General features: G+C 37.2%; 1 protein-coding gene across 1 annotated transcript; it reads left to right on the top strand.

Annotated features, from left to right (window-relative positions):
- Positions 1–23: 23 nt before the first annotated feature.
- On the top strand, positions 24–20720 carry LOC100889594. The gene is made up of 7 exons (XM_030978219.1): positions 24–276; positions 7879–9535; positions 10439–10553; positions 11395–11608; positions 12406–12554; positions 13094–13405; positions 16288–20720. The coding sequence occupies exons 1-7, from the start codon at positions 135–137 to the stop codon at positions 16327–16329; spliced, it is 2631 nt and encodes an 876-aa protein (XP_030834079.1). The 5' UTR covers positions 24–134; the 3' UTR covers positions 16330–20720.
- The last annotated feature ends 1518 nt before the right edge of the window (positions 20721–22238 follow it).

Below are 22238 nucleotides of genomic sequence, written 5' to 3'. Positions count from 1 at the left end.
AATTCATAACTGCTCTTGTTCACTTATAGTACGATACCATTACACAAGTGAAGTAGGCACGCCAAATTTCGACCTCCCTCTCCAACGATTTCCTTGGAATTTGATTCTATTTTCGTCGACGTGGTGACGCAAACATGCCATCAATTGGTGGCATTGATAATTCTCGGACCAAAGATCGTGGTTTGGAAGACGTTACTAGTCTAATTTCTGTGGATATAGGTGGAACAAATTCGTCGTCGACATTGAAATCAACAGCCATCAAGACGGCATTGCAAGGTACGTTATATAAATTGTGTACATGTAGTGATGATGTACTGTTTCTGTATTGCTTGTACACTGTGTGGATGTGCACTGAAAAGCTGTTTTGTTGACGCATGTACATGTATAAATGTGTGTGATAGAGAATGCCTGTTGTTGGTACCGGTATATATATTTATGCTGTAACAGATTGAAAATGCTGTTGTGTCATTTTCAACAAAAGATAACTAATGAGTAATGACATGTTTGGATTGTAAATGCACTTCAAAGTTCAAAGTTCAGAGCCTCAAGTTTCAAAATGAGGTGAAATATTACTAGTCTACCGGTAGTCTGGAGTAGAATTTAGAATGTACATGCACTCGCACACATCTGCAAGAATCTTCAGCAGTGAAGGAGGCAGATTATTTTGAAGAAGAAGAAGAAGAAATAAAAAATTAAGTAAGTCTAGACTATAGACCTTCATGTACATGAACACTGCATGTACAGACTAAAGTTAACAACCAAATAGAAAGTCTAGTTATTTATTTATCATCTGATCATACCGCTTGTTAATTTGATAATGTTTTTGTGTTCGTTTTGTCATAACTCAATAATGAAGGTTAGACGAGTTGGATTAGGGCCTTTGTCGAAATACATGATTTAAATGTCACTATGATTCTCAAGAAACAAACGGTAAAATCAGGAAATGTCAATATTTCACATACAGTACATGTACTTAAAGAATGGCAAAACTTGGTAAGGGTATGAATAATTTATTTTTAAACTGAATATCCATGATGTCTGTTGATTGTTTGATTTGATTACTGTCTGGATAAACCATGATTTGTGTAACAACTAGTGTACTCTGTACATGTACATCTCCATAGGCTGTATACATCATCAAGTACATGTAAGATTTGTTTGTTTTTATATCTACCGGTACACGTATACATGTACATGTACATGTATAGGTAGGAAATGTTGGTGCATGGCCCATTTGTCAAACGTTCTTTTAACCACTGACAAGATTAATATGGGGATCATTACAGTGTGAAACAGACTCACAACAAACAACAGCATGAGTAAAATTAAAACTAGACATAATAATAAATTAAATTAATTATTTAATTGGCAAAGAAATATTTATAGAGAGGTCTGTATCAAATAAATTAATAAATAAGAATTGTAATAATTGTAGTCACAGTGAGTACATGTATGAAAATAAACTGGTCAAATTAATAATTGATTAATTAATTAATGAATGGCAGAAAGAGAGAAAGGAACAGAAATAAGGGATAAAAGAAAGAAAGACGATATTATACAACAATTCCTATCAATACATTGTGTAGGAAACAACAAATGTTTAACTTGTATCATTTTAGATTCTTTTCTTTTTAAAAAAATACTCACCATCAGGCTTGAAAAAGCTTAATTTTCTCTAATAATCTATAGCTCAAAGTCTGTACTTTTGTTTTTGTTTGTTTATTTTATTTTATGGCAGGAAATAGTAATCAAAGTCAAAGTAACAGGATTCTTTGTATTTGTTAAGAAACTAACCGATGCAAACTCCTTCTTTTATGATGAAATAACTTATTCATCAATCAGGATTTCATCATTATTTCTTTAACAAAAGTGACATAACATGTTATGACCTAGAAAATTTCCAGAGAGGAACATCAATAAGTAAGACAAAATTCATAAATGATTGTTTAGGAGGGCATTAGAGTGAGAAAAGATAGATATTTTGAAGACATTCAGGCTCAATTTTTATATTCATTTATTGAATACATTAAATACCAAAGCTTCTGGAAGAAAGCCGTCTCCAGCTGCCAAGCTTCCAGGTCTAACTTCAAGGGGGGGGGGGGGGATGTCCCAGCTTCCGGGTCTTGCACCATAGTCATTTTACATCTGTATCTTGCTTGCTGGGTCATATCAGGATTGTCATAATTGAATTCATTTCTTTTCTCTTTGTTGGTACTTTATACTGTTTACAGTACAGGTGTACATGTACATGTACATGGAATAAAACATGAGCTCTCTAACATGTACAGGGTATTCTGAAAACATGTCTCTAAACAGCCAATATAATGTATAGGAAGATGATTCATAGACCATTGTAGGTGTTCCTGCCTGGTAGGGAAATGGCGGTTATTGAGTTTAGCCCCGACAGAAAACAAAAACAGGAACTCCCCCGTCGACATCGAGGAGGAGACCCCAGTTTCACACTCGATGTTTGATCGTCATTTTGGGAGATCCAGTAGACAAAGCCTTGCAGTGACTTGTGTGTGAACTGTGTACTCTCGTAAAGTGTACCGATCACCACAATTTGACTTCAAAATATGGGCTTTAAAGATAAAGACCAATTATGGTCATGCGATTGCGTTGTGAAACAAATGTTGTGGAATCGATCAGAAAAGGTTGATCATCTACATGTAGCATATACAGTGTAAGTATTGGAGTGTACTGCAAGGTTCTGGAATCATCAAAATGATAAGAAATTTGGCCCAGTCTTGGTAAAGTTACAAGCACTGTACACAGAAAGATATGGGACTACGCACACGTGCGTTTATCTCTCACAGTCCAATAGATAAACTAATTTACCATTAGTAGGCGGTTTCCCGGCAAATTTTTTATCATCATGTATTAGTCAAAACATATTCTTTCACATGATGAGAGCTTCCATTTCATTTTTTGAAATTGGGGCGTTTCCAATACTGGTCTTTACCTTAATATACAGGTACTATGCCGGATGTCCCATTTGCAGCCAACATCAAATTCTGTAGAACTACAGTATGCAGGAATGATGATTATGTCACGTATCCTATCTATAAAATTTAAACGTAATTAGCAGTGTCCTGATATTCAAATTATGCAAGGAAACCAGTTTACTTTCTAGACTAAGACTTTACTGTCGGACACGTATTGAGTGAGTGAGTGACTGACTTTTCTTTCTTTCTTTGGTAATAACATGTACATGTACATGTACATTTACATGTACAGTACATAAAATGAGCTGTAAAGGGTACATGAGCATTTGTCTACATCAATAACCCACTTCTTGTAATCATATTTTAAATATGACATGTAACAGCTTAAAAATGTGGACCACATTTTTCTGTCAAATGTTTGTGTGGCTCCTTTTCTGTGTACAGTGCTTGTTACTGTAACCAAGACTGGGCCGAATTTCTTATCATTTTGATGATTTCAGATCAACTTTTTCTGATCGATTCCACACCGTTTCTTTCACAATGCAATAGCCTGACCAGAACTCAACTTTATCTTTAACTGTGGGTTTTTTTGTGGCAGTTAGGTTTACTGTGCCATGAATGTGAACCAGCCTTACGACATGCATGTTTTGACATGTTTTTGTTTTGTGTTTAAAAACTATAAGAAGTCTAAGATGATGTATACCAGTAATTGATTAAAATCTGTTTTAAAAAAACATCATTTTCATGCTGTCAGATTTCAAGATTTTGAAGGAAACCAGGTTTTTTAGTGATTGATCTAGATTTCTTATATGTACTGTACATGTACATTGTACATGGACTTATTTTGTTTGTACATGTAAGTTGAAAATGTTATTATGTTGAGTCTTGATGACCCAAACTGAAAGACAAAGTTGAGTTCTGATCATGCGATTGCATTGTGAAAGAAACCGGGCATGGCATCGATCAGAAAAAGTTGGTCATGTAACGCGTGTACAACAAGGTTATGTAATCATCAAATTGATAAGAAATTTGGCACTGTACACAGAAAGATACAGGACTTTACACAAACATGTGGCATACAAATGAGGCCCTCATTTTTAAGCTGATAAGTGTACATGTCATATTTCGAATATGAAGGAATTTGAAGAGCCATGCTTTTCAGGGAACATTTTTTGTCTGATGTTCTTCCACATTTGCACAATAACAATGAAAACGTTCATAAAATATTTTCAACTCTGCCCAGATCTCAATGTTCTCTTTAATTAATTAAAGTGCCTTGTCATATTTATTCTGTCATTTTTAGTGTAACTTGACTAATTGCTAAGCTCTGATATACAGTATGAAGTTCCTCTCGTCAAACAATTAAGTGGCATTATTTTTAACCCAGCCACCCGAAAAAAAGGAAGAAAAAATACTTTTCCCTTCTCCTGCCCTGGCCGCCCCTGATTATTCACACAATGAAGCAGGGTATGAAAATAAACAATGAGGGATTCCAACTTGAGTTGACTTGCCTGTGGTATTTTCCCTTTTTCTCTTTTTTTTTAAATATGATTGAATAGCAGAGAGAAAACTGTGAACTGGATTTCCCCTTCCATTTCCTTCCTCCCATCATAAAGGGACACTGCAGTTTACTGATTGTCTGTGTTCATTCTACCATGGCCATCGATTACCCATGCAGTGCTTCTTGTAAACTTATTTCCCCTTTTGTAATGTACTATAGGTAGGTACATGTACATGTACGTTAGGGGAACAAGGTTTGAAGTCACATGTGTTTATGCAAGTGTTGCTGTTATGCATGACTTGTATTCAAAATCCTTATTAGGGGTTCTCCCTGCTAAGCCCCGCTTAATTTACATTTTACATGCATGTAATGTACACTGTACAGTAAAACCAAGGGAAACAGGAAAACAGGCCATCATAGGCAAGCTAGCCTTTCTAGACAGGTTCTACAACACAGTAGATTTCTTTCTAGAGAGAGACATTAGGTGGCCACTATAGACAGGTGGTCTTTGTAGGGAGGTGGCTGGATGATCCCATATTTTTAACATTCTGCATGCTTTCATACAAATTCAATTTTGACAAGGGTTCAATTACATTGTGTAATGAGGCAAGTGCAAGCTATATAGTGCTTCACGTAGGCCTACTGTACCTACATTGTACATATACAGTGAAACCTGTCTATAAAGACCACCCAAGGGAGACAAGAAAAGTGGTCTTGATAGGCAGGTGGTCTTGATGTACAGGTTCCTTTTAGTACACGTTTCAATGAGAAACTATTTTCAAAGGGGAAAATATCGTGGTCTTTTTAGACAGTTGGTCACTACACAGGTCTGACTGTACTGTCCAAACACATTACACTGTATATTTGAGGAGTGTATGACGAAATATTTTGTAGCTACATGTATTTTAATAGACTTTTAGTTCATTAAAGGTACTATGTCCCATTTGCAGGCCAAAAAAATGAAAAAGTTAATTCCAACTGCATTTGAAAGATAATACTAATTTAGAACTTCCCTAAAAAAGGTGGGGCTTGAAAATGTCTTCAAGTGGGAAAAAAACGACTATTAGTTGTCAAATCGACTTTAGGGCTATAGAGCCCAAAAGTAATAGTCTTGATTTTCAGACAATTGTACCGAATGGTCATACGTTTTATGCTGCGCAAAGATTCAATCAGTTTAATCTTGGCCATCAAAAGAAGTAGGCTATTGATGTAGACAAATGCTCATGTACCCTTTACAACTCTTTTCATGTATGTTATTACCAAAGAAGAAAAAAGCCAGTCAGTCACTCAATAGTGTCTGACAGTGAAGTCTAGCAAGAAAACGGGTTTCCTTGCATAATTTGAATATGAGGACACTGCTAAGGTTTAAATTTCACATATAGGACATACATGACATATTCATAATTCCTGCAAAGTTCTACAGCATTTGAGGTTGGCTGCAAAAGGGACATACATGTAGTATCTTTAAAAGCATGAGTTTGGGAGTTTTAACTCAAGTAGCAATCATTTAAAATCTCGTGTTTTCAAAATTTAGCAGAACCACCTGCTAGTTTGCATCAAATACATATACATGTACATGTGAAAATGAGGAAGTTTTCACACACAAACGGAAACGGAAACGGAAACTAGAGACATGTTACATGCACATAACCACAGTCAAATATTCGTTTGTGTTTCTGTATTGTAAACAAAAATCAGCAACTGTGAACTGTACTTCTACTAGACTGACTGACTGCACAACACATGACATACATGTACATACATGTATATGTGCAGGCAAAAATTATTCTGTGTTAAAGTTTTACACTATTTAATTTCAACCCTTTTCATTTTATGGAATTCAAATTTCTGTATTATTATGGACACTGTAGCTTGAAGCTCTAATCTGAAACATGCGATACACTAAATCTAATGTAAAACCAGGGACGTGATAGAGAAGGACTGGAATCAAGCCGCTCTCCTTTGACCCCGTGCTCCACGCCGCTGAAAAGTTATGCGCTAATCTGCAACTGTTGACCAGGTGGTGAGATAAAAAAGCGCGTGAAATTTCAGGACTTAGAATTCCTACATCAGAAACTGATATCACAGCAACTGTTCGCTGTCCCTCTCAATGATTTCTCATCCATCGTTGAATGTGTAAAGAGTAGAACAAGCAAACACAAACTTGTGTAATTTCATCCGTTTTTTAACTTCAAAAATACAAAAAAACACCCAAAAACATGCATTAGCAAACTTAATGTTATTGAAGATTGTAAATCATGGATTAAATAACAGGACATTAAAACATGCACAAATTAGCGCATTATCCTAAAATATTGAGTTTTTGTCAGGATGTAATTTTTCTTTTACCAACTCTGGCACACAAATTATAGGAAGGACGGAGTTCTAAATTTGAAAATTTGTTTGATGCCCTATTCCCAAAAACAATCCCCATATAAAGTTTTTGATTTACATGTACCGGTACACTGAAATTTTGCCGGTAATTTAATATTTTGTAATAAATGTAAAACTGGTGCCTGGCTTCCGAATGTCCCCGCACTGGAAGCGCGGTTCGGAGCATGGAACTTCAAAGCCAAGTGGAATGTTACACATCCCATTGTTACTCTTAGGAACTGACGAATGCGTTTGAATAAATTTCAAGAGTTTCGCCTCCTTTCTTTCACCTCCTTAATTGGTAAAACCCTATTACATTCCTATCACTAAACCTAATTTAAAACCCTATTACAATCAAACCCTAACCCTATTACAACCTATAACACTAAACTTAATGTAAAGCCACTTGATATGTAATCCTTATTTGAAACTCTATTGTAACCCGTCCCTAACACTAACCATGACTCCACATGTATTGTACATGTGTCTCTGATGAAATAGCGCCCTTGCAGAGCTCTTTCAGACCACCTCAAACTCTCAGTGTTTCTTTATTGAATAAGTTGTGGGCAACTGTTCTTCTAGACTGACCATGCTCTTGTACATGTACATGTACATGTACATGTACATGAAGTCTTTGCTCTTTGGACACCTGTCCTACAATATTTCATTTATAATTCTCCTAAAATGAACCTTAGTCCTATCCTTACCCCTATATCTTTGATAAAAATAATTCTAGAGCAAATGTTGCTGGAGCTTATTTCCTAACACCTTTAGACTAATTTCCTTTGGCAATACATTGATCTACATTTGGCACACTCCACCCAGGTGAAGTAAATGGGTACCTGGTAGGAATTTATTCCTTGAAACGCAGCCCGCGTAACAGCTGCACTGCTAAAGCCAGGGTAATTATGCTGCATTATTGTAGAGCGCTTAGAGGATTTTGATAAAGTAAGTGTTAGGCGCTATATAAGCAAGGATAATTATTATTATTCTTATTAGACTGTGCAATTTATTATTGTCTTTTTTGTCCTCTCTCTCTCTCTTTTTTTGGCTGTCCAGACAAACCAATCAAAGTGGAATCTACCATCATGGCACCAAACAAGAATGGCCAGGTGAATGGCGAGTGCAAGACCTCTTCTCCTGCTTCAAAAGAAGAGATCAAGCAAGATGAAAAGCCAGATGATCACCCCGCTGGGATGGAGAATGGCGCTAAGGGGAAAGAGCAGGACGGTTGTGAAGGTAATGATGTAAAGCCAAAGGAGCAAGTCAACAGAGGTCCAGAGGAGAACAGTGATGGTGATGGGGTTCCCGATGAGGATCAGATGGACAAGACAGCCGAGGTGAAGAGGAAGGAGTACAAGGAGAAACCGAGAGCCAGTTCCGTGGAGCTCCTGGGTTTGAAGAAGATGAAGCATGCCAGAATTCCCCATCAGGGCCAGCTGGACGAGAAGATATGCCAGATCTTTGAGAGTGAGATGAGACGAAGGAAGAGCTCACCGGCAACTTACCACTACATGGTGAAGACACCTAGGATACCTGAAGAGGATGCGACTGTTGACAACCTGGCCACAAAGATGACACAGATGGACGTGAGTGATGAGAAGAAAAATGCCTTCGGGAAAAGGATGGAGGAAGAGAAAGAGAGGAACCCTTTGACTTCAAAAGGTCGTTCTGATCGTCCCGGTCATGCCCAAGGGAGAACCAAACCTTACCCATCGAATCAACCTGGCATGGCTTATGTACAGCAATATTCTCCTGTACAGCCAGTATACCCTGGCTCGATGGCCTGTCCTCCTTGTCAGGCCTACATCAGCTCTTCGGGCAAGAAAGTCATGGTTCCTGGTATGCCGTCTGAGCAGCAGATCAAACTTTCAGATGGACGTACCATGCAGAACCTTTACGCGAACCAGCCCGTTGTCTCCAAGAAAGACCCAGAGGAATCCTGCTGGCCTCCATCTCCAACAGACAGCTCCTACCCTAGTTCTCCAGGTAGTGTGTCTTCTCTCAGTCCTGCTCATACGATGCAGCAGACACCATCGCCGGCCTACTCCCCAGCCTACTCGCCCGCCTACTCACCAGCGCAGACTCAGCCGTCCCCGCAGTCCATGATGTCACCAGGGGATGGCTACCATGGTATGTCCACCTCGCCTAACTCACCCCACTCCCCGGAGATGATGGTCATGATCAATTCCCCTCCCAGTGTCCAGAGCGAGGACTCCGGAATCTGCTCACCACCTCACAACGTCTACAGCTGCACATCGCCTTCAGGAACCAACAGTGGTATGGTCATCGACAACAGCCATCGCCCCTATGTGGAGAATCCGATTCCTGTAGAGAACATGCAGTACATCCAGAACCGGACACAACACCAGCAACACCAGCAACACCAGCAACACCAGCAACAGCAGCAACAACAGCCCTCCCAGGAAGAAGTGGCACAACAGAGCATTAAGCATATCAAAGATCAGCTCATGGACTCATCTCAAGAGTTTGAGCGGAAAACTTACATCCAGCCCGTTAATGCCAGGTACGTCCAGCAGTACCCTGTGAACCAGAATCAAGGGATGGTGAGGCAGCCACCTGTTTATCCAGTACCGAACCAGATGCAAGTGATCACCCCGCCACCAACCCCTCAAGACCAGAACCGCAACCTTGAGAATCTGGTCAACAATATGCCTCTGGATGTCCTGTGCTCCTTGGATGAAGAAGGAGACACGTAAGTAATACCCTTGCCTGACCTAGCGATCACTAAACCAATATCAAGTAAACCAAGAGCTTACTTGACCAATAGTTTCTTATGTTTCGTCAAGAAGGACAGCTTTAGGTGAATTAAAGTATGTTGATTGGTGTTTTTACAAATTGCTTTTACCCAGATTGTTGTGTTACTGAAACTCACACTATCTGTTTTGAGTCCCAAATGTAAGAAACAAAGCGGTGTTTGGTGAAAGGGCCCCTGATGTAGATCATCATTCATATAAGGATAATATGTAGTGATCTGAGGCCCATAACAAAAAGCTATTAAACAATAGCAGTCAATTTGAGGGATCAACAATTACTGCAAGATCTTGGACAATGTTGTTGCTAAAATACTTTGGTAGTGACTCTGACTTTAGGTATAGGTGTGCGGTACTAATATTCTTTGGCAAGACATTTATCTGCATTTGCCACACTCCACCCAGGTGAGATAAATGGGTACCTTGCAGGAGTTAATTCATTGAAATGCTAGAGTGCCATAATGGCAGCCACGCTTATTAAATTGTAAAGCGCTAGGAGTCCCATATCTGACAGACACAAGCGCTATACAAGAACCACTAATATCCTTTGGCAAGATATTTACCTGCACTTGCTACTCTCCACCCACATGTTAACTGGGTACCCAGTAGGATGCGACCGTCATTGTTGGTCAAACATTTTTTGAGCGTCAAGTAATGCCTGGCTGGAATGCTCCCTAGGGAGTCGAGATTGTGCCACAGTGTATGCGAGCAAGTATTGAATCCAATGACCGGGGTAATAGCATATCTGTCAAGCTCTTAGAGACATCATAGATGTATTAAGCGCTATATAAAAGCGGAATTATTATTATTAATCATCATTTTTTTTTATTTGTTTCATTGAACAGCGCTCTTCACATATCTATCAGCCAGGGTAATATCCCGCTTGTTCATGCCATCGTGAATCGTCTGTTGAAGAGCGGGAGGAAGGACGCCCTCAATCTCAGGGACAACATCGGACAGGTATTTGAATTAATTTCACTCTAAAGCCCCCAAAAAGCAGACACTATTGTGTTAATTGTTAAAGATAAAGTTGAGTTCTGGTCATGCGATTGCTTTGTGAAAGAAACGTTATGGAATCGATCAGAAAAGGTTGATCATCCAGCATATAAGTATTGATATATATATATACAGCAAGGTTCTGGAATCATCCAAATGATGAGAAATTTGGCCCAGTCTTGGTAAAGTTAGAAGCATTGTACACAGAGAGATGTATATGGGACTTCACGAACACGTGGTATAAAAATCTGTCCCGATTTTTATGATGTTGCATGCCATATTTAGAACATTTAAGGCATTTGAAGATCCATCCTTTTTAGGGAACCATAATCACCATAATCATCACTATAATCATCATTATCATCACTATAATCATCATCATAATAATACTAATACTCAGTTTTTATACAGCCCTTATTAGAATCACTAAGCGCATCCAAACCTAGAGTTTGTTACCCCAGCTTTAGCTGTGCTGCCATTGCGGCACTCTAGCATCATTATTATTACCATTTTATTTTTATTATACTCCCATCCATGCAGACACCTCTTCACATCTGCATCATCATCATCATCACTATAATCATCAGCATCATCATCATCATCATCATCATCATCATCATCATCAGCATCATCATTATTACTATCTTATTATTATTATACTCCCATCCTTGCAGACACCTCTTCACATCTGCATCATCATCATCATCACTATAATCATCATCATCATCATCATCATCATCACCATCATCATCATCAGCATCATCATTATTACTATTTTATTATTATTATACTCCCATCCATGCAGACACCTCTTCACATCTGCATGGTGACGAACCAGCCGGACCTGATCGTGTATCTTCTCAAGGCCGGAGCGGACCTCATGATTCCAAACAAGGAGCAGCAAACCGTGCTTCACTACGCCGCCATCAAGGGCTTCTCCTTGGCTCTGCGGGCTATCGGATACTGCGTCTGCCAGAACATGGTCGCCAACATTGAGATCGATGTGGAGGATAAGAACGGTGAGTCCATGTATCATTGCTTTGGCAAGGCATTAGTCTTCATGTGCCACACTCGACCGAGGTGAGGTAAATGGGTACCTGGCAGGAATTAAATTCCTTGAAATTTTGAGATGGACGGTGCTATAGAAATGCCTACTGTTATTATTAACGTACAGTGAAACCTGTGTATAAAGGCAAATCATGGGAGATAAGAAAAGTGGTCTTTATCTAGGCAGTTGGTCCTTATAGAGGTGTCATGGTCGAGTGGATATGTCGCCAGACTGTCGATCACAAGGTTCGCGGTTTGAGTCCCGCCACGGCACTAATGTCCTTTAGCAAGACATTGATCTACATTTGCCACACTCAGCCCAGGTGATGTAAATAAGTACCTGGCAGGAACTAATTCCTTGAAATGCTAGAGCGATTTAATGTCAGCCGTGCTAAAGCCAGGGTAATAGTCGGAAGCGCCAGGAGTGTCAAGTCTGACAGACATGAGCGCTATACACACTATGAACATGACGGACAAAGAAAGAGGACAAAATATGCAGTTCCTCATTCTACCCTCAACAATTGCTGCGGTGGACAAAGGAACATCCCTTCACTGCTATTATGTAAAAAAAATAGAACAGGTGTCACATGCATATTCACCTGTTCTACACATTTTTACATAATAGCAGTGAAGGGATGTTCCTTTGTCTACCACAGCAATTGTTAAAGGGTACAATGAGGAACTGTATATTTTGTCCTCTTTCTTTGTCCGTCATGTTCATAGTGACAAGAACCCACTATTAATATTATTATTATCTCCTCCTGTTCAGGCATGTCACCGCTTCAGTGTGCCATCCAGGCCCATGGTCGTCTTGCGCGTGTCTATGACGGGACTCAGTGCATGTATGTGGATAAGATGGTGGACAGTCTGGACTCCATCAGGAACCTGCTCCATCTCGGCGCTGACCCTTCCTTCCTGGTGAGTAAATTAGTCAGTAAAATATATACCTGGCTGGAATGCTCCCCAGGGAGTGGAGAATGTGCATACATTGTGTGCGGGTGAGCCTGAATCCGATGACCAGGGTAATAATATGATTGCAGGGCCCTCAGGGAGAACAGTATGAATACTGATGAGGCTACCCTAGGTAAACAAGATATTATTCTTATTGTTATTATTATTATTATTTTTCACCATTGCCGTGCTTTTAAAGAGTACCAATCACAACAAAGTTATTTTGGTCTGTGTGTTCGGTGTTCCATGGGTGCTAAAACATTTACAAATTTTTTTGCAGTGCCGTATCTGAATGAGCAATTTTAGACAGATCTCTCGTTTTGCAATCATGTAATCACGTAACCAGTACTGAAAGCACATTTTTCCAATTAACTGCAAATCTAAGCATATCGGGAGCTCTTGTAGTGCAGTAGAATATATACTTCATGTTGGATAGTTTCTGCGCTCTATAAATGTATTATTATCATTATTACTCACCTTCATGTATAAATGCCATGTCATTGCAGGACAGGAAAAGCGGTTACACGGCGCTCCACTTCGCCGTCGAGCTTCCACCGAGTGACCGGGTAGCAGCCAACACCCACATCATCAAGATGATGCTGGAATGTCCCGGAGTCGACGCCAGGCACCTGCTGAAGATAGCAAACTATGCCGGTAACACTCCGCTTCATGTCATCGCTGGGCGCGACTTCGACGAGGACCACGTGGTGAAGGTCATCGACCACCTGATGAGCTTCGGGGCCGACATCGACCTCAAGAACTTGGAGAAGCAGTCACCGCGTGATTTGGCGATCGTGAAGAAGAAGGAGAGACCTAAGGTGAGCTTTTTCTTCTTTTTCTTCTCCTCCTTCCTCTTCTTGTTTCATGCTCTTTTGTTTCTTGTGTTGTTTTTTTTGTTTTTTTGTTTTTTTGTTGTTTTTTTTTCTTCTTCTTGTTTTCTTTTTTTTTTCTTCTTCTTTTTCTTCTTCTTGTTTTCTTCTTCTTCTTCTTCTTCTTCTTCAGCCATTAATCATTAACCATTTATCACTGAACTGTGATTCTAAAGTTGGCAGGTTGATGATTTGAATTTATACTAATAGATAAATGAATAAATAGAATGAAAAATAAATAATAAACAGAACACATCCCTAGCAGAAATTGTTGTACGGTTCCATGTAGGGTCAAGATCATGGGGACCATTTTTATAATCAGAGCATGTGAGTTTAAAAGATATTAATCACTGGTAATAATATGTTTTTATTAAATTGGCCGCATCTGAAAACTTGTCCCTTTTAGAGTGCACTAGTAATGAAGTCAGAATGCATCAAGTGTAATTTTCCTGTCCCTGAGCCGTTATTGAGACAGATTAATCATTGTGTTGTCAGTTGGGAGGAACACTCGATTTCAATAAAACGGTGTTCATATGGGAGAAAGTCAACGTTGTGATGTACGTTTCATGAACAAGTCTCAAACACAAGTCCTCACTGTGTGTCTGTTCAAGTTTCAGATCTCACAAATAATGGTGTACTTAATTTTTTTTCTTCAAATCTTTATATATCAAATATGAAATAACAAAATTACAGAGGCAACACCCCCCCCCCCCAACCCCCCCCCCCCCCCCCAGCTATTTACGGAATTATACAATGCAGCATAGATTCTCCATTTTTTGAAATGCAGAAGTTGTTCAACTGAGCCTTAAAACCCTCAATATGGGGGAATTTACTTTGATATTTCTAAACATATACATAGTACTTTGGCAACAACCATTTGTAAGTTAAGAATTCATCATCATTCGGGCAAAAAAGGTCCTATAATAACTGAGAGAGTAATAGTTGCATTTTTTTCCTATTAATAGTCTTAATGATAATTATCATTCCAAATAGGCTTCACATCGTGCATATTTGGTGTGTCTTTACACAGTATTTAGCATCTGAATTGCGAGTGTGAAAGGTTATTGTAGAAGGACCATTGAAATCGAAACACAAATTCGAATTAATGTGAACACTTCCTGAAATGAAATATAACTGGAGATCACCTGGTTCAGATAATATCCGGTTTGGCCAGATGCCAACGTTTGCCAAACGATCGTTTGGGCTGGTCCCCTATTTGTTTTTACACAGTTCTGCTGATACTGGTATGGTTCTTGTGTGAGGTGTATTTCTGCAGGGTTTCGAAAAGGTTATTGTTTAGCTAGGTTTCGAGAGCCTGTAAATTAAACAAACTCAGTGTGTGGGTGGGGAGGGGGGGGGGGGGTAACTACGGAAGTAGGAAAAGATGTACAGCTGGTAGTAAGCAGAAATATTTTACTTTAAAACTTGATGATTTATTTTATTTTAATAATTCTTTTCCTTGCCCTTTTATTTTCATTTTTTAGGGGTACAAGACTAATCAGACAATCTTGTTTGATAATGGTAGTTGTATTTCCTTGTTAGAAATTATGATGTATCATTGTGAAGTTATTTGCAGTAGATTCTTGCATGTGTCAAGGACACTTGATGAACTATTTGAATGTCAAACAAAATATTGTTCTGTCAGAATTATGTATTTAGTTGATATTCATGTTATTTTAACTTTGGGAACTTTGCATGTTACCCTATACTTACCCTATACTCACAATGATGTATTATTGTGAAGTTATTTGCAGTAGATTCTTGCATGTGTCAAGGACACTTGATGAACTATTTGAATGTCAAACAAAATATTGTTCTGTCAGAATTATGTATTTAGTTGATATTCATGTTATTTTAACTTTGGGAACTTTGTATGTTACCCTATACTTACCCTATACTCACAATGATGTATTATTGTGAAGTTATTTGCAGTAGATTATTGCATGTGTCAAGGACACTTGATGAACTATTTGAATGTCAAACAAAATATTGTTCTGTCAGAATTATGTATTTAGTTGATATTCATGTTATTTTAACTTTGGGAACTTTGCATGTTACCCTATACTAACAAGGAGATGCAACTTCACTTAACAAAGTTGTCTGTAAAGTCCTTGTACCCCCCCCCCTGCTTAGTCATCAACATTCTTGGTTAATACTATTTTTTAAGTTATATGAGGCAACATTGTTTTATGAGAAGTACCTAGTAGATAATTCTAAGTGGCACACTGTTTGAAAAGTACCAGTAGATAATTCTAAGTGGCACACAGATTGTAATTGGACTTTGTAACCAGTAATGCGAAACACTTCAATGCATGCACTGTATTTACATAATTTGTATTTGTTATGTTTGCAGAACTGAGTACTTCATATTTTCATGTCTTTCGACATGTGTACACTTCCTGAACAATGCCGCATAGATACGTCCATTAATGTAGGGTACAGAATTAAGAAACAGTTCAAGTTAGAATGAGTAATTACTTTTGAAGTTTAATGAAATTCTATTCACCTCTCTTCAAATTTTCTGTCCTTAATTAAAAGTAATTTTTTTTACTTTTGTACTCCAGGGCAGTTTCTAATGATCAAATTTTCCTCAATGTTGTCCTCTACTTTCCAGGTTCTTCTTGAAAAATTAAACCATTTCCTTTTTTATTTGTACTTCATGACAATATCTAAAGCTCTGAGGTTTCTTCCTATTTTCATTTTCTAACTGTTCAGGTTCTCCATGAAAAGTAAACTATTTCCATTTTGTATTTGTATTTCATGACAGTTTCTAAAGCTAACATTTTCTTCCCTTTTCCTCTTCTTTTTTCCCTCCTCTTTTTTCCCCTCAGGTTTTTGCAAGACTGCAAGGAGACCATCTTCAAGGAAAGTGAAGCAGCCAATCAGGAGCCTTGATACAAACAAGCCTTCACCCAACATGCAGCAGGTGACCAATCATAAGTGATGTTCAATGAGACAGTACCCTTTGTGCCCTGTGTGTAATGTATCACATGCAGAAATGGACATCTTCTTGTCTTGAAATAATTCCATGCTATAAGCATCAAAAGTAAAAAATTGTTTGATGCATGAAATTCATAAATTATTGTCCCCTTTAAAATCTAAAATTGCCCAGACTTCAGGAAATGCAAGTATATTTTTTGTCCGTCAAGAAGTCTAAAACTTTCTTGATTATAATCTTGCCTTGAAATGCATTTTGGCCGTTTGATGCATTCCTTGAATTTAAACGAGAAGCTGTCCTGTTAATGAAATCAAACAATTATCACAGAGATGTGAAAATTGTTGAAAGGATGTTTTCTTGCAATTGCAAATGGATTGGTTTATCCAAAAAGGAAGTTAGCTTTGTTTTATCTATTATGTATATTTGATCAAAGATAGTTATAAAGGTGCTGTATGCTTTGTACATTAAAAAAAATATACATGTATTATAAAAACGTTTGCAGCTTGAAAATAGATTTTTAATGAATTTTCCTCTAGGTGCAAAGATTTGAAACATCAACTTCTTTTGTAATCAAAGTAAAAAAAGAGACATCAGAAATTTAAGTTTTAAATGATTTATGGTATACGATTGCAATGCAAATATATGTCAAAATGTAAATTGCATACATGTAATGTACATAAAGTAGATGTATAGTACCAAGTATGTGTCTTTATATTGCTTCCGATGGTTGTTACGCATGGGGAAAAGAAGACTTGTTAATCCCTAGCAGCTTCACAGTATTTAAAGATCTAAGGAAATCACTTTTCTCTCCTCCAATTGGTACCAATTGTTCTTATATTAAACTCCTACATGCTTCAAAAATTATAAATGTATATGAAATGAACAAATATGACTGAAAATTACTTCATTTTATCCAAAAAAAGCCAATTTGTACATAAAAATATTATTAGTGAGTACAATTAAATTGCTTTTGTGTTCATGAAAGGCACAATTATGTACAGCATGTGTCTGCAATTTTTGTTCTTTCTGTTCATGTACAATAGAATTTGCTGTGACATTGTTTGTCGATAATATTCCACTATTTCCTTGTTTGTATAGCGTAAACAAGTGGTCAATTAGTTCTATTGATGTTTTGCCAAATAATCAGATCAAATTTAGTGACATTACATGGTATCAGCATTGCATGTAAAGGAAACAGAGTCTGTTGGGAGTCAGCGAGGCGTTACATTTATACTTTAACGCAGAGATGACATCTTATTTGTGGTCATTCATGGAGCAGAATGTTTTTAATTTGTTATATGGCTATATAGTAGAGAAATGTTGTACAGATTGCTGTCAGTGTAGAAAGACAATTACTACATCCTCTGTGCCGTCAGCGGAACGTGTTAATTTGTTTACATGGCTGTGAAATAGAGAAGTGTTGTACAGTTTGCTGTGAAAAAACAATTAAAAAAGGAAAATTATGATATTCAGATATTTGAATCATTGCGTCATGTAAAATTTACAAGCAGGTAGGTCAGTGTATGCGGAAAGATGCTACAAAATATGTAATGGTTCACATGATGACACTGTACATAGGTGCGCATTTACAATAAATTTGTTTAACCCTTTACTTACGGGAACCTGGGGGTCCCTGTGTTAAGCCTATGGGACAAATACAACTCAGTAGTTAGCGGGTTAAAGCTGACAATGCAATGTGTATGTTAATCAATGTAACATATCTTCTTATATCATCTCTTTAGATGTGTAGAAAGACAATTACTACATCCTCTTTGCCATCAGCAGCAGGTGACCATACAATGTGTATGTTAATCGATGTGACATATCTTCTTATATCGTCTCTTTAGAGCCAGTAGGGTGTTAACTCTGTGTTAAAGTATATGAGTTAACACCCTTCTGTCTCTTTAGACCCAGTAGGGTGTTAACTCTGTGTTAAAGTATATGAGTTAACACCCTTCTGGCTCCGAACAGACAATACTTCCCCTCTGCATGTAGGCCGGGCTCAAAATATCAAGACTGAAAGAAAATATGATTCCATTTCCATGTTGTATAGCTTACAGTGCTATTGCAAGTCTTTCTATATAGGCATACTTCTATATATATATATATAAATCAGATTGGCCAATTCTTTGCAATGTTTTCTGTCTGATATATGTCCTTTTTTACATTTCATGTTTAAATGAAAAATATCGTGATATGACCTCATAATGATATTTGTGATGCCAGGTAGAGCTATTTATAGTCCGTGGTCATATCAAGACATTTTAGTTTTAGGAGGAAGTCGTGTATAACAGTGTTTAATATACATGTATGTCGTATGGAATACATTGGAAGACAGAATCACCCTTAAATGAATATGAATATGACAACTCCTTATATTTTTATATTTTACTTAAGTTTTTATGTGTCTTATCAAACATCCTGTCAATCATCTGAAATACCTTTACTTCATAGACTATTAAGAGTTTCACCTATTTTTTATATGCACAAAAGTGCAATTACAATACATTAGATTTTAAATGTTTTCTGATCAAATGAAATGAATGACATGGGCCATAAATAATGGTTGTGTTGATTTACAAAACTCATCTTTTATTAGTACATTTTTTGCAGGAAATTTATATAGAATTATGTAATGGATAAAAAAATAAGCAGTCAATATCTTTTTTTTTTAATGCATCCCAAGGTACAATTCCGAAAGAGAGATATTTTAACAAATGTACCTGCAAATGTGTATTTATTTTTAGCGTCAATTGTAATTTAGCAGTCTAAGAGCATTGCGTTTGTCTAACTGCGCGTATCCATAGTTAACTTCATGCGCAATCAATGCGTCCTTGGATTGTATGCGCAAGTAGAACTATATGCCGGGTCAATATTTTTACCTATACTGCCCAGCGGTCAGTAGTGAATTTCATGCCTGCAGTGTTGACCAATCAGCAGCCTAGAATCTTCATACGGGGTATATGAATACTATACATGTACGACCAAAATATACACTGGAGAATTTAGCTTCTAGACAAATTATTTCGACATATCATGAATTAGGAGAACATGATCGCAATGTATATATAACTTGCCATGAAGTAATGTAGGTAAGAACTACCCTCTTGATATTTTTAAGATGATGTACATACTATTTTTAACAAAGAAACCTATTTGGAATCATGGATTCTTAATGGAAAAAGGTATATGTTTTAAGTTAAGTAACATTGTAAATAAACATATAGATTGAATAGATGTTTGTATTCTTCATTTTTAAGATGTCTTTTTTGTAAATAATGTTCTGCTTTGCCTTCATGATAACTTTTAATATCTAGAGGATGGATGGGGGCAGAAAATGTGAATTTTTTTATTCCAGAAGGTGCCAGAGAATAGCGACGTATATCTCTGAATGACAATATAAAAATATAGAGATTAAAAGTAGACATAGAACCATTTCATACAAAAATGAAACCCTCTTTCATAGAACATGGAACCAGATAATGCACTGATACTATAAATAAATAGTACATTATTGTATCTTTTGACAAATTGTTATCACTGTGTATGGAGAATATGTACATTTGTAACAAATGTAGATGTTGCTGTACACTGTCAGTGCCATTATAAAGTTATACTGAAAATAGAAGGCACTCTTTAAGAAACAGGTATATTTGTGATTATCACAATTTTTTACCCTGGCTGGCAAGTCGATTAATTCAGTTGAATTTTAGATATTTAATCAATTGGGGGGTAATCAAAATGATTTTATGCTTATTCAAAGAAATTGGTTAAGTTTTCCTCTTTTTTTTATTGTATGTGATACTGCGATTCAAATATTGATTCATTTTTGTCTCTAAGAGTTCTTTTAATGACTATTTAATAAGTGATAAAGTATTTATTAGACCAAATTGCCCTTCAAAATAGTTTTCTCATTTTACCCATTCAAATACAAGGAAGCAAAACAGTATGATGGGGGCATAGTCCCCCCCCCCCAGTTATACTCCCGAGAACAAAAATGCTTAAAGTTATACAGAACATGATCGAGGCAGCCCATGCACATTCCACTGTTGGTGCGTTTGTCAATTTGTGGATACATTGCTGTAAACATACGTACGCTCCCCTTTCATCTTGTAAGATATATTGATTATCATATAACACTCTTTGTGTATGCTTTCAATGTAGTCCTGTATAGTAGTACAATTGTATATGAATCATATTCAAAGTAATGACGTAAATTGCATTCCATGGTTTGTTTATTTCTCATCGTAGCTTTCCATCACTATAGTATCAAATTTATCATATATTTTTGTGATCACCGGTGAAATAAAAGGGCATAAAATGAAACCAAGTGTTTTGTAACTTTGATTTGAAAGTATGAGCGAATTGAATCGGTCATGTGGATGTCCAATATGTTGTTAAGTTTAAGTTTCATTAAATAATTCCCGATAAATTAAACCAGGAACGAGGATCATAACTATTTCAAGTGGGTCGTACTTCAGATAAAGATAATTCCCCCAGATGCATAGTCAGTGTATTTTTAAGTTTTAATTGAAAAGGGAAGAGGTGACCAGAGCTGGCTGGGGGAGAGAAATATATAAGATACTTAGAATTATCTTGTTAAAATCGGAGCTTCTCATTAAATCTAAGAACATAATTAATGGCAATGAAACAGAAACTGATCCAAACAATTATATTCTAGTAGTACATGCAAATGCAAGTGGCACTTTAATGATATCATACATGTATATCCCATACAGGTATTAGTAGTATGCTAATAATGACAGAACAGTTTCCATTTATCAAATTTAATGCATAAATCTTTGTTGAGTGCCTCGTTACAAATTATTTCATTCACCTGGTGCGAATAATTGTATTTCAATAGTCAGATTGCAAATTGTATACATTACGTGGTGTTAGGTAGGGCAAGCAATAATGTTTGTCCTACCTAGCAACAACTTATTAATGCAATTTGAATTCTGATTATATTACGAAAATGGCCCTTTGCTATTTTGTGAGATGATACATGCGAACCTGCCATGTATTTGTACTGCACAGAATTTTATTCCACGGTGAAAATAACCCTTAAATCAAATTCCCCTTTGGTTCATAATAAAATGTGTGAATGTTTTAGAGAGGAACAAAATAGAAATAGAGAGAGAGGAAGTCAGAGGGAGGGAGAGAGAGAGAGAGTAAGAGATAAATAGGGAGAGACAGAGAGAGAAGGGAGGGAGTAGATATGATCGAAAGGGAAATATTTACCTTTTATAATTAATAGAGTTGTGAATGACGCGGACACGCTTTAAGGATCCCAAGGTTAATTGTAGTTTCATGTTGTTGTCCGGGATAATTAAACAGGAACTGAAACTCAATATTTGGGGAAAAATGTGTATTCATTCAAAATTATTATCCCCTAATCAAGGCTGTGGCTCAGTGGCGTAAACTGGGGGGGGGGGGACTGGTGTCATGGGGGTGGGGGCATTAGAATGTCGAGTGAGTAGATGTGCCACCTGGGGGTGAAAGAAAATAAAAACGGGGACAGGTGGAAAGAAAGTGGGAAGTTTAGAGAGGGAAGATGCATGTCAAACTTAGTCAAGCCAAATGGCTGGGAAGTGCAAGGAGAAACAAAGAAACTGAGAGACTGTGAGCTGGAGGGGAGAGAGGGGGATGAAAGATAAAGAGAGAGAGAGAGAGAAGATTAAAGAGGAGATACGAAAGGCATTGAAAGAGATGATGGGGTGAGAACAGAGATAGAAAGAAAAGGGTATATTTGGTGAGAAAACAATACAAACGATACAAACACTGCATAATACATAAATAGACATCACTATACGTCTAATTAACAAACACGTCAGCTTTCTGATC

The sequence above is a fragment of the Strongylocentrotus purpuratus genome, unplaced genomic scaffold (assembly GCF_000002235.5).
Source record: "Strongylocentrotus purpuratus isolate Spur 01 unplaced genomic scaffold, Spur_5.0 spur5_scaffold_1, whole genome shotgun sequence".
Classification (NCBI taxonomy): Eukaryota; Metazoa; Echinodermata; class Echinoidea; order Camarodonta; family Strongylocentrotidae; genus Strongylocentrotus; species Strongylocentrotus purpuratus.
Note: the sequence above shows the minus strand (reverse complement) of the source record. Positions and strands in the feature narration are given on the sequence as shown.

What these genes read in the sequence shown, in the direction of transcription:
- LOC100889594 (XM_030978219.1), top strand. Translation starts at nt 135, where the DNA reads ATGCCATCAATTGGTGGCATTGATAATTCTCGGACCAAAGATCGTGGT. An exon ending in CATCAAGACGGCATTGCAAG is followed by an intron (nt 277 to 7,878) that starts GTACGTTATATA and finishes TTGGCTGTCCAG; the next exon opens with ACAAACCAATCAAAGTGGAA. An exon ending in TTGGATGAAGAAGGAGACAC is followed by an intron (nt 9,536 to 10,438) that starts GTAAGTAATACC and finishes TTCATTGAACAG; the next exon opens with CGCTCTTCACATATCTATCA.